The sequence below is a fragment of the Puntigrus tetrazona genome, chromosome 11 (assembly GCF_018831695.1).
Source record: "Puntigrus tetrazona isolate hp1 chromosome 11, ASM1883169v1, whole genome shotgun sequence".
Taxonomy (NCBI): domain Eukaryota; kingdom Metazoa; phylum Chordata; class Actinopteri; order Cypriniformes; family Cyprinidae; genus Puntigrus; species Puntigrus tetrazona.
In genome coordinates this window covers 5,726,650-5,739,661 of record NC_056709.1, presented here as the reverse complement: position 1 = coordinate 5,739,661, position 13,012 = coordinate 5,726,650, and the positions used below count along the sequence as shown (strand labels likewise).

The 13,012-nt window shown below is 32.5% G+C and overlaps 1 protein-coding gene across 1 annotated transcript; it reads right to left on the bottom strand.

Moving 5' to 3' along the window:
• Positions 1-236: 236 nt before the first annotated feature.
• On the bottom strand, positions 237-12,205 carry prxl2b (peroxiredoxin like 2B). The gene is made up of 7 exons (XM_043251466.1): positions 12,050-12,205; positions 10,602-10,806; positions 9,111-9,162; positions 8,952-9,015; positions 8,755-8,830; positions 7,375-7,493; positions 237-647 (listed from the first exon to the last, which is right to left on the bottom strand). The coding sequence occupies exons 1-7, from the start codon at positions 12,107-12,109 to the stop codon at positions 621-623; spliced, it is 603 nt and encodes a 200-aa protein (XP_043107401.1). The 5' UTR covers positions 12,110-12,205; the 3' UTR covers positions 237-620.
• Between the last annotated feature and the right edge of the window lie 807 nt (positions 12,206-13,012).

Genomic DNA, 13,012 nt, shown 5'->3' with positions numbered 1-13,012 from the left:
TTAATGACTTTTCAAGTGAATGCTTTGTAATTCTATCGTTCTGCCAATACTGAATGTTCAAGCATAAAATATATGGCTTTAAAATGTTATTTAGTTACCCTAAACATTAAAATAGTGTTATATTATATAAGAGAAAATATGTAAGCTTCAAAAATAAACTTATAACGCAACAAATATACTCTGCATCATTTTGTTCTTTTTTTTTTTCTCACATTCAAGAATTTAAAAAACACAAATACTTTGGTAAGAGATTTAATATATACAGTGTCATTCACATTCTTTAACAAGTCACATTCGGTCAAAAGTGTTTGGAAACAGATCATAATAAATATAGGTTTATAAAAGAATCTCATTAAAGCAATATCTTTTACCTCTTATTTATTAAACTTATTTAAATGCATATATCAAAAAAGAAAAGAGTATCAAAAGTGTGTTACTGATCAACAACGATGCACAAATGCTTATTAATGTTCTTATTCCTTAGTTCTATGATCAGTGCATTAAAGTTTAGGATGTAAACCAAAGCATCATATAAATGTGAAGATGATTTGATTAGTGGGAATACAACACTGGATAAGCAGAAATCACAGTCCATTAATCCCTGAAGAACTTTGAATCCTCTATCTTGTGCAAACTTCTTCATTACACTGTAAAGAACACAAAAGTGACATTAAATAGGTTGGCGTTAAAATGCATTAAAACATAAATATTATATAATATTGTATCTCACTGATTTTACAGATTTAAACAAGAAACAACACTAACGCTTTTTTTTTTTTTAATATCTTTGTGCTTGACACACAATAAAATGCATACAAGCTTGGAATTACACAAGAATTTAAATTGTATTGGCAGAACTTTCCTTTTTAATTATAGGAAAGTTAGTATTTAAAAGCTAAAATCAAAGTAGGATCAGTCTGTCGATGCATTTACAGCCGTGTGAAAGTCACTAACACATCCCACGCTCCAGAGGAAATGGCATTGGTGGCTCAAAGATGACGCCGATGGTCTTTTATGGGTAAACAAGACCTGCGACATGTCCTGTTATTGAACTTCAAAGCAACATATATCCTAAAAGGGCAGCTGTCATGCTTTTTGTCGTAGATATAATAATAGAATATTTTACAGTCACCAGATCGAGTTTATGCATTTCTAACAAACCAATAACATTTCATTCTAGGCATCATCTAAAAAAATACTGTCTAGAATCAAATATGCACAGAAAATCAAGGTGACCTTTATTTATATAGCACTTCATACAACATACATTTTTTAAAACAACTCAATTACTGAAGCAAAGTTCATCAATTTTATTTTGCTGTTAACAAATTTTGCTGTTAAGCATCCCTACAAGACAATAGTGTCATGGTTCAGCTTAATTTAGTTCAGTGTGTGTTCTATTTATTAACAGTATAGAGTTTAATAATTAAGAAACAAACTTAATTTCAGCTAAAAAAAAGCAGATCTATAAGAAGTCAACAGCATTATTATTCAAGTCAGTTTAATGTTTATTTAGTTCATTAAATTTGTAACAGAATTGTACATACATCAATTCCGATTACAAAAACCCTAAGAAAGATTCCCATTTAATCAATACTATTGTGGTCTCATTCGTTTTACTTTATGCCATAATGAAAAGTCTGGCTTTACAATATGAAATGTTCAAAATCATCTATTGTACCACACCGCTAATGGGTCGTTCACACAGAAAGTGTAAAAATGTGAAATGCAGTGTTCAAGAATGTAAAAAAAACCCCAAAAGCACAGGACGCCTTCCATACAAATCTGCTACTGTTAACAAAAGTTTGCAATGCTTGATGCAACTCTGAGATCTTCTGATTGGTCCACTCTTTACATTAGCTCATTGTTCGGCTCTTTACATTAGTCACACATAAACAGACCTTACTGGTAATTTAGATATGAGAAGTTGTAACATTAGCCGTAAATTGCTCGATTGATTGTGTGTGTGAATGCAGAATGAAGATTAGACTTAAAACGTACTTCGGGCCAACCCGGATTCACTGAAATTCAGTGAAAATTCAGCTCTGGGTCAATCATAGGGTGCATCTCAAACTGCTCCCTAGCTCCCAGGTTTGTTTACACAAATTTTGGTGCTGGTAAGTTGTTCCCTGACTTACTGAGCATTAGGACAGTGGTCACTCGAATTCGAGTGACATAATAACATACAGCGTCAACGGAATCCATGCAGACGATCTCATTTTCCAACTCCCCTAGAGTTAAACGGTGGCTCTTTTAGCTGCAGCTTTGGTCATAGGTCATTGAATCTGAATAGACCATTAGCATCACGCTCGGAAATGACCAAAGTGTTTCAATATTTTTTCCTTTAAAACGGGACTACTTTCAGGCAATGTGTAACATCATTATGCCTGCTGCACCCATGGCACGACAACTAAATTCCTTGATTGTTATGCCAGAATTAGAGTATAGTTCCTAGCCTTATTGGCTTAGAAAATGGCAACTTTTAATTTTATGTCAGTCGTAGTACATGATGTAACTGCAGAAGAGTACATTTTTAAATATGAAAAATATCAAAAGTCTTTGGTCATTTTTGAGTGAGATGTTAATGGTCTAATCACATTCAATGACCTATGACCAAAGCTGTAGCTAAAAGTGCTACCGCCAGACCTGGAGATTGGCTTAATGGATTCAAAAATAGTAAAACTCAACTGTTTAACTCTGGAAAATTAGCTATTTAGTAATTTAAATTAGTCTATTCAAAGAATAAACATGTACAAACAAAAGACAGTAGGTTTTCCCAGAGGTTATGAACATTTGACAGATCAGTTATTGAAAACACACGCTCTCAGAAAAAACTGTCACTGGGACTAGTATAAAAACGCGAAAGGTACATCTTTGCACCTTATTTACCCCAAAATGGGTTAACCTAGGTTACATAAAAATTAAGTACTTTTAATTAGACCAGACTGCTCATTAAAATGCTCATAATATGATTAAAATTATTATGTAGATTGATCCACATAACGGCAGTAAATAATTGATCATTTATTGATTCACCCCAATTCTTATATATTTTATGCTTTCTAAAATTGATTTGAATCTTCCAGTTGCATACAGTTTGCAAAACCCTGACGGAAACGCAATGTGTAATGCATTTCAAGATGTTGATAAAGAATTTAATATTTTTTCTATTTTTGTGGTACACAATTGCAATCAAGTCTATGTAATAAATGAATCAGTTGAAACATAATCTGAAAGTAGTCAGACTACATTATTTAATACGTGTAATCCAGATTATGATACCAAGTACAATTTGTATCATATCATTTATAATCTGTAATGGACTATAATTTGTCTTAAAAAGGGCAGCGCCTCAGAGAGAGTTTTGTTTCTTTTTGTTCTGAAAGTGTCTTAAGTCTACCTAATTGCCTGTTACGTTTCCCTTGAGATTGTCCCTTGTCATCCAGTGACGACACTGGGTTTGGGCTCTCGACTGTGTCTGTTGGGCCCTTTCCTTCCTGAGGTGGTGCAAGAAGACCCCTGGGGCCGATCTACTCTGAGATATGCTGCTGAATGACACCATGTTTATTCTCTGGATGGACTAAATGTCTTTTGGTAGTTTTAGGGGTGTGGTGTGACACAATGGATCCTTCTGAAAACCAGACGTTTGACTTCGGCCTGAAGTAAAACAAATGAGATCACGATAATAGGCTAGTGAGGAAAAAAAACATGCTAAAAATACCTAGTGCGAAAACAATGATGAAATTAAGAGAATTGTTGTACAGATCTGATGCCATCTTGTATGCTAAAATTTAAATTTTATTATTTAAAATATTTTTGCCACATCTGAAAAATATACATCTGATGCAATCACAAGGTTTTTAAAACATTTGTTGAATTTAATTTAGTTTTTTTTAATAAGTTTTTTAATTTAAATAAAATATATGGTAACAAAATCATATTTTTCATGAATTAATATTTCTCCATTTCTACCAAATAAAATAAAATATTACATATACACACAAGATTATATACACAAGTTTATATAGACACACACTTAACCTTAGCTTATATTTTTTTTAGTTTTCACTTGAATTTTGAGATAAATAACCATATATGAAAACTAAAACAGTATACGTATAACAGTATATATTTTCTACGCTATTTTATGTGATCAAATACTTCTCTGAGTGACTGTACTTGGAAATGTAGGTAATGTAAGGAAAATCTCAGTTGGACTTTATTTACTCATGTCTTTTTTCTTACATGCAATCAACGTAATAAAATCAAATCAGAACTGGGACAGTTCAATTCTACACTAGGTCTATAAAATGCCTCTGAAATGCAGGTTTTAGCTGTTAGATAAAGATACTAACCTGCAGATACTTACTGGATCCACTGGTTATTGTAGATCCAAATAAAATGATTTCCCAGCATGTTTTGAACATTGACCAATTACAAATATTATATATTGTTTTACAATTCATTCATAATAAATTAATATAACCTATAAAGCCACAGAAGAACTGTTGCGGGTCTCCTAACAAAACACAGTAGGTATTTGACTTGAATGACTGAAATACCGCCAGAGCAGTTAGAGAGCATTTTTAATGCTTTTTTTTCTCTACAGTTTGTATTAACAGCAATTTCACTGTGCTGTTAATGATTCTACGACATGTAGATGTGGTTAATGGTTAATGGTAGAAAGAAATATTTCTAATGCCTGTTGTACATAATTTAATACAGGCTTTCTGCATTTCTATTAATATTTCATGTGTCTTTTTGCTGTGAAATACTCATTTTATTATAAATGCTATAACTTAACATCTTTAGTTTACTTGATTATCAATACATAATCATGAGTTAATATTCCAATATATATATATACATTTTAGGTAGACCGATGTCTAAATATATAAGCATTTTAAGTAGTCTGTTATACTGTTAAAAGGATCTCACTGATTTTCATAAGCTAATAGAATTAGTTATGTTTTGGTATATATATATATATATATATATATATATATATATATATATATATATATATATATATATATATATATATATATCAGAATCTGTACCAATTTTTTTTTTTGCTCAGTTTCTGGCAAATTGTGTTTTTTTCTTTATGAGGTTTTCTACCTTGAGTATGAGCTATTTAGATATGTATTCTATACATATACCATACATGTGACTCTAGACCACAAAACCAGTCTTAAGGGTAATTTTTGTGAAAATAATTAATACACACATTCAAAATAGAAATAAAGCTTTCCACTGATGTATGATTTGTCAGATAATATTTAACCAAGATACAACTATTTTAAAATCCTGAATCTGAGGGTTAAAAAAAAAAGTATCTAAATACCCTTTAAAGTCGCACAAATTAAGTTCTTAGAAAATACCTATATGGAACATGATCTTACTTAATATCCTAGGAATATTAATATCCTAGGAATATTTTACATTTTGAAGGAACGAATTAATGAATAAGGCATCTATTTAAAAAACGTTTCTGCAAATTAACTCTTCAAATATACCCGTGACTGGTTTTGTTTTCCAGGGTCACATATATAGTCTGATGTAAAAAATATGACACCAACGTGGTTAATGGGTTAATTTAACAATCTGTTTCTGTGGAGATTTTCTGTAGAGGAAGTTTATGCTTCCTACTTTGGACACACATGAAGCACCGTTCACCATTTGAACAAGGTAATTTAGTCTGCTTCTCATCTTGAGCTTGTCAGGGAAGAGAAAGGCCAAAAGTGTCACTTCCTCCAGGATACCACTGTTAAAACTCTTTACCTCAGACCACGTGTGACGTTAAGAGCTCTACACACGGCTGTGTAAAAATCCCCCGTAAATAACCAGCATCAAAAATAACAGCCTGGGGATATGCATCCGCTGGTTTTAGTGGGTTTTGTCGTTATATGAGCCCTCTGTAATCTCACGCCCAGGTGCGTCGTGGTGCCTTGGGCCGTTAAGATCATGTTAAACCAGGAGATCAGCCTCACAACAACACTCTGTTCTATCCTACAATCACTTCACTTGTTCCAACATCCAGTTACATAAGCCAAAGCATCTGTGCTCCAAAATCAGACAGATTCATGCTTTTACTTTACAGAACAGCTAATTGTTAAGTCGCTCGCTGACATGAATTAGGTCACGCTGCAGCATAAAACAGATTCCTTAATATGTCTTGTGAAGGCCTGTAAGGGTTTAATTGCACATTTCCCCATGTTCTAGTAAGATACTATTCCAGCAAAATTCTGCAAAACAAGTTCAAGTTGTCTCTGGTGTTTCAGTTTTACAATGGATGTCTTTATATGTTCTCATGTGCGTGCATAGATCAATGCAACCCAAAAATCTTACACTTTATAAACCCTTTACTGAATAAAAACCACAGTGAAACGGTCATTATAAAGTATTCCTACATAATACGCAATAGAAGTATTTACGCTGACCTCAAAACATACATTCATGCTGAAGTGGTTACATTTTTCATTAAATTCAAGCAAAAACATAATAATGGGTAACTTTAAGAGAGTTTGTGGTGAAAAACCACTTGCCTTTTGACCTTAATATAATATCATGCAAAAGCATGAGAACAACACTGAAAAATTGCAAAACAGCAACACTGATATAAATGAATAGTTAAACTTGGCTTTAAATTTGGTCTGTGTTGAAAGTTGTTATTATTCATGCAGGTTTAACTCTATATCACTGACTAAACTAAAAAATTTCCATCCTGTCCTAACAGATATCATGTACTGCAATGCTGTTCCTGTTACCATAAACAAAACCAGAAATAACTTAGTGGAAGAACCCCTGACTGATTTACTTCCCAGAAAAAAAGTAATTTTCTAATCGCAATAACAATTACCGATTCCACAATTATGTACTCATTCAAAGTGGCAATTAATCGTTCAAAGTCCAATTATATTATTCTGTGTGCTTCAGTTGTTTTCTTTCTGCAGGTTTTCTTAAGGATTTTCCAATTGATTTAATTTTAGTAAAACATTATAATACCATTCATAGTTTAGATTTCTTTTTTTAGCTTTTGATTTTATTTATTAAAAGAATAAATAAATCCAAAGTTTAATTGACATTTGAGGCTTAATACCATTACTAATACTATTACTAATACTAAAACAATAAATGTTATTCAGTTAAGAGTGTTTTCGGCTGATGTTCATGTACAAATATCGCATGCAGTTGCTTTGAACAATGGTATAAACATAATTTGTGATGTGATAATTGCAATTGCAATTTCGAGGGAATAAACGCCAGTTATGATTTAGTTTTTTGGTTTTTTGCAGCCCTATTACAGTATATTAAATCTGACTGCATACCAGTATCAAAGAGGTTTGACCTGACAAATGTTTCTTGTTTTACCTGGGGCTTTTCACCAGCCTGAACGTTCGCAGAGATCCCAAGAGCTTTGGTGATGTCCTCAAGAGATACATTATCTGCCGGCGTTTTCTGGACAAAATGCAGCAGAACCTTTTCTCCACCTGAACAGAGGGACATTTTTACATGCTGATATTGTTTTCATGCCACATTTTCGTTTTAATTTTCTTATCAACATAACAACACATATACACATACATACACATATATACAAATACACACACATTTATATATATATAGTAAAGTATTTGAACATAAATATACTGATTACTGTGTTACAGTAATGAGAATCTAATGAGAATCATCAAGAAATTAATGAGAATTGCAAACAACAACAAAAAAAAGATCCAGCTGCATTCAAGTGATGAGAATTGGGGGTAAACATGTTTAATTTGCTTGAAAATAACGTCACATTGCACAATAACTTAATGATCCTAAAATATGCTTTATTATCCTTAACCAAAACAAGTTAACAATGATAACGATTTAGCAATGACTCTCTTTGCTGAAGCACTTCTTAACACTGAGTTTTTGAAGGAATGGCCAAAAATGATTATTTGCTGATCATTCTCCCAATCCATGGCCATTGAAGACAGAAATGTAACATTACGTCACTTGCTCCTCACTAACAGATCCACTGTAGTGAATGGGTGTCCTCAGAATGAGAGTTCAACTATTGCTTCAAGCCAAAACACAGTTCCGCAATCAATAATAACGCCTCCTCCATCTCCCATACAAATCCACTGACGCGTTTGTTTAGAACTCTAAAGATAGATTTGTTTCTTACAAACACATAGTTTTAATTGATGAACTGGAGCAGTTTGGATTATCATGACGTCTTTAATCAGCAGCATCTTGGTTGCCCTGAGACCTTTTCAGCTAATTTTCACTTTTAAATGAACTGTTCCTTTAAACCTTTAAACTCTGGCCCTCGGGGTCCATGTTACCGCGGAGTTTAGTTCCAACCTTGATCAGATTCACTTGCCTGTAACTTTTTATTAATACCGAAAACCTTAATTAGCCTGTTTAGACAATTCGTGCAATTGCTAGGTTGGAGCTAAACCCGGAGACAAAGAAAGGGTGCAGAGACTTATCAAAATCCTCAAACGTGAAGACATTATTTTAAATGGTTAATCTTAGCTACAGGCAGATTTCTTCTTTTTGTTAAGCACTGAGCAGATTTGCATGTGCTAGATTTTATAAATGCGAAGTCTTGCTGCCCTCTAGTGATAATAAAGGCCAAGTTCTCCTCTTTAACACATTTACCTGTACACAGAAAAAAGTAAAAGATAATAACATGGCTAACTTTGAGACTTTACCAATACATTTAGTTTTGAGAATGTGACCGAAGAGTTGTAATTTTACCTTTTGCAACAATGAGCATGCCTCCACTCTGAAGAAGATCTCCACTAAAGTTTCCATGAATTCCTCCTGCGCTTGCCTACAAGGAAGTGTCACATGCATGTTGAAATAGCAATATTTAACACCTAAAATAAGGTTGTTATTAAAAATGTGTGATTTGATGACTAAGTCTCATTATATGTGTAATGTGTTATACATACCTTTGAGGTAATTTCTCGTACTTTCTTTCCCATAGCAGCTGGAATCACGTTCATGGCATTGTACCTGAGTTTAAAAACCAGAAACATTTTTGTTCATTTTGACATGCTTGTGTCATAGTCCATCACACACATTAAAAAATATACATGCAAACATCATACCTTTTAAAGCCTAAATCTTTGTAACACTGCTTCTTCTCGTCGATGTAGATGTCTGAAACAAAGACAAAGTTAAAGATTCACAGGTTCAGTAAGATGGTAATGATAGCCATGGTAAACACAGGCAGGGTAACCATAGTAACAGGTCATAAAAATACTGTAAAAAGACAGAAATTCAATCACCAATGCATTCAAAACTAAACACACATAATGTGCTTAACCCGAGGTTATCACTTATTTCACAAGAAGGAGTATAAAGCATTGCATTTTCTTATCGGATATCTCCGTCTTTGGAGATACATTAACAAAACCTGAATCCAGCGTGATTTAACAATTTATGCATCTCGGGCTTCAATGGAAGAAAGAAAGTCACAAGTCAGTTACATTGCCCAATCTGAAATAATTTGGTTACATTAAAAAACATTATGGCATGCATTATATTACTGTTTTCAGTTTATTACGGGTTTAAATGTTTATATCTCCTAAATATTGTTGCAAATAAATAATAACTACCTTTAAGAAATGTTGTTCATTTTTAGTTTCCTTGCATTTAATGGTTCAATTGTGTGTGTGTGTGTGTGTGTGCGTGCATATATATAAACCTTTTGTTTAAACGTCAGAATGCACCGTCATGTGTTCTTCTGTGTTTTAGCAGAAAGTGCTCTGATGCAAATGTCTTATTTTGTGACTATTTAATGCACGCACAGCGCACTTTGCTTTCACTTTGCGCTTGTTCAAATTTCCAAGGAAATATACAAATAACCGCAGGAAGCTTGACTGACAAGTGATCTGACCAATCATAACGCCAAATCCACTGTTTTGTCCAACAAACAAATTAGAGAAGACAATAGATTAACGTCACTGTACTGAACTTAAAAAAGGTGTGTACTGATGAGGCTAAAAAAAGATACATTCTGATGCTGAATCATGTTTATTTCATGCTATAACTAGTAAAAAGGAAGAGGCAATTGGTTCATGCATTAAATTTAAGCAATAGAGCGATCTTTTAGGCTATTTAGCATGAATCTTTGAGCATTTCTTAAATCAACACTTGTTCCTTTCGGCTCAAAATGCAGCTCAAAATGTACTGACACTATCAAATTCATTCCGAATGTCCAAATGATGCAAATGGAATACCTCTGAAAAGGTATTCCTTTTTTTACTAGATTTAATTAGATTAGTGATTTAAAACATGAATTGAACATTTTAGAACAGTAGTTAGTGGTTCAGTCTTTGAAGCTAAAAAACTCACTTAAAAAATATATTAAAAAAAGATAAATTTCCAAATTTTGGTTCCTACACTAAAAACTGTGGATTTTTAGACATTTTTATTCATCTCTTCTGGATCCAGATGTAATTAAATGCATTTTGATATTTTGATTAAAAAACTGGTTTGATTTTCCAGTACAGTTTATGTTTGAGCAACGTTAGTGTAAAACTAATAAAATAGGAACAACACTAAAATATAAACCAAGCTATGTGACAAAACCTCACCGCCCTTGAAGAATACCCCATCCTTGAAGTCCTTCACTCCCGTCTCTTCTGGTCCGATGCCGATCAGAGCGACACCATTTGCTTTCAGGTCATTCTCCAGTTTACTGACCTCCGCTGCCATCCACCGACACACCTGACAACCAAACCTCCGCAAGAAGAACAGAACAACTGTCTGCTCCCGCCAGAGAGAACCAATCTCCACCATCTATTGAAAAAGATACAAGACAAACAGAACAAATGCGGATGACAAGACGCACACTGCTTCTTTGATTTTTCCAGTACATGAAAGAAACAAACTTTATTTACATTTTTGGGTGGTTGGTATTTGCTTTGACAGCAGTGTGATGCACTAGCGGTAATTAAAACTTATTTTCTTTATACACAACTGGTAGTCTCAATTAAGAGACGTAACTGTCATGTAACAAAAAGTAAGTAATGATTCTGAAACAAATATAAGCTCATGGACATTACCTGATCATGTTTAGTGAAAATGACTTATTTTAATAAACGGATTTACAGTAAGTCAAATTCAAATCAAATTCAAAATTCAAATTCAAATTCAAATTTTATTTGTCACATACACATACATACATGGTACGACATGCAGTGAAATGTTTTTTTACAATCATCCAGCGTTGGAATAGAAAACAAAACAAACAAACAATATATATATATATATATATATATATATATATATATATATATATATATAAAATATATATATATATATATATAAGAAGAAGTGTACAAAGTATAAAAAAAAATTCAATAAAGAATAAAATATAAAATATTTATGTCACATATATCATGCATGTTTTATACTGTTAGAATGTTAAATATATTATATATTATAGAAAAGGCAAATGTATAACATATATAATGTTTAATATGATTGCATTTACATATACAACATTAATGTAATAATATTCAATATGTGATCATTGATTCTTTTTTTTATATTTTTTAAAAGTTACCCAATAAGAACAAGTACAACAACAAAAAAACATTACCCAGTACTGCTTTGGTATGAAGTGTTGTTTACATTATAAAGACTTAAATGTGTTTTCATGGCATTGGACACCTGCAAGCAGCGAATGAGCTCTCATTTACACCCACAGTGTCGATGTGTTTATATCACATCAAGTAAACTGTTCCCGAGGGTCTTCACGTTACAAACATCCATTACATCTTAACAGGTGCAGTGTGAGAAAACCTCGTGCAATCAAGAGAAAATTACTTCAGTTCACAAAGAAACGATAACGAGTACAGCACACGTTAAAATGTATATTGTTTAAATGTATTGTAATAACGTAGTATGTGTAATTTTTAAGAACCGGGGTTTCTTTAGTACTATTTTAGTTTAGGAATTCATTCACTGACAGTTTGCACATGAACACAGCACTGTACAGTCTGCTCATTATAACTTATAGTATTGTGTGAATTATTACCTCTCCAGACGTGGTGTTTTTCACTTGGTTAGCTCCTAAGCTGGTCAGATTCACGGACATTTTCGTAGTGTTTATTTTGCGCCTTTAGGTGTAAAATTCGTCCTTGTTTCCTCCAGCGGTTTTTACGCTTTACACAATCACACAAAAGCGCCGCTGTTATATACACACGCCCACTTGTGTAAGACATGACGTGAGCGACAGGCGTATCAACCAATCACAGTGTCAGGGAGTCCGACCATGCGCTCGAGGGGCGGGGAATATTACATAAATATGACAATGGCAACTCTGTGTGCTTATTTATGCAACAATACATCTTATCTGAACGCCCTGTATATTTTTCTCCCAGTACAAACTCAATATTTTCAAATGTACATTCTATCAACAACAGCAACAACATATTTTTTTGTTTTGTTTTATTTTAAACCAAAGATCAGGTTTAATGTAGGCTGTTCTATAAGATCATTTAGGGTGTGGTCTATCTGTACATCAAAGGTCAATGGTTTTACTCTAGCTATGAATGTTGCAATGATTTACAATCAATAATCAATACAAACGAAGTAAAAAAAACAAACTAACCTTGGTTTCTGTGTGTATGGTAAATCATTGACTCCAGAAAGGTGTTGATTTGCTAGTCCTTAATAATAGCTCTCTTACATTTACATTTATTTCCTACAAGTAAAAAGCTGTTACTATGCTGTTTTGAAAGTCAGTGTGATTTTTTTTTTTATTCTCTAAAACAGATTTTTAGATTTGAAGATCCAAGTAAAATGATTTCCCAGCATGTTTTGAACATTGACCAATTACAAATATTATATATATATATATATATATATATATATATATATATATATATATATATATATATATATATATATATATATATATATTATATATATATTATTTATTTATTTTATTTATTTATTTATTTTTTAATTAATTAATTTTTTTTTGCAATTCATTCAT

Coding starts and splice junctions, on each gene's coding strand:
- prxl2b (XM_043251466.1), bottom strand. CDS start 12,109: ATGTCCGTGAATCTGACCAGCTTAGGAGCTAACCAAGTGAAAAACACC. Junction 9,163..10,601: donor TGGGGTATTCTTCAAGGGCG/GTGAGGTTTTGT, acceptor TCTTTGTTTCAG/ACATCTACATCGACGAGAAG. Junction 8,831..8,951: donor TACGAGAAATTACCTCAAAG/GTATGTATAACA, acceptor ACTTCCTTGTAG/GCAAGCGCAGGAGGAATTCA.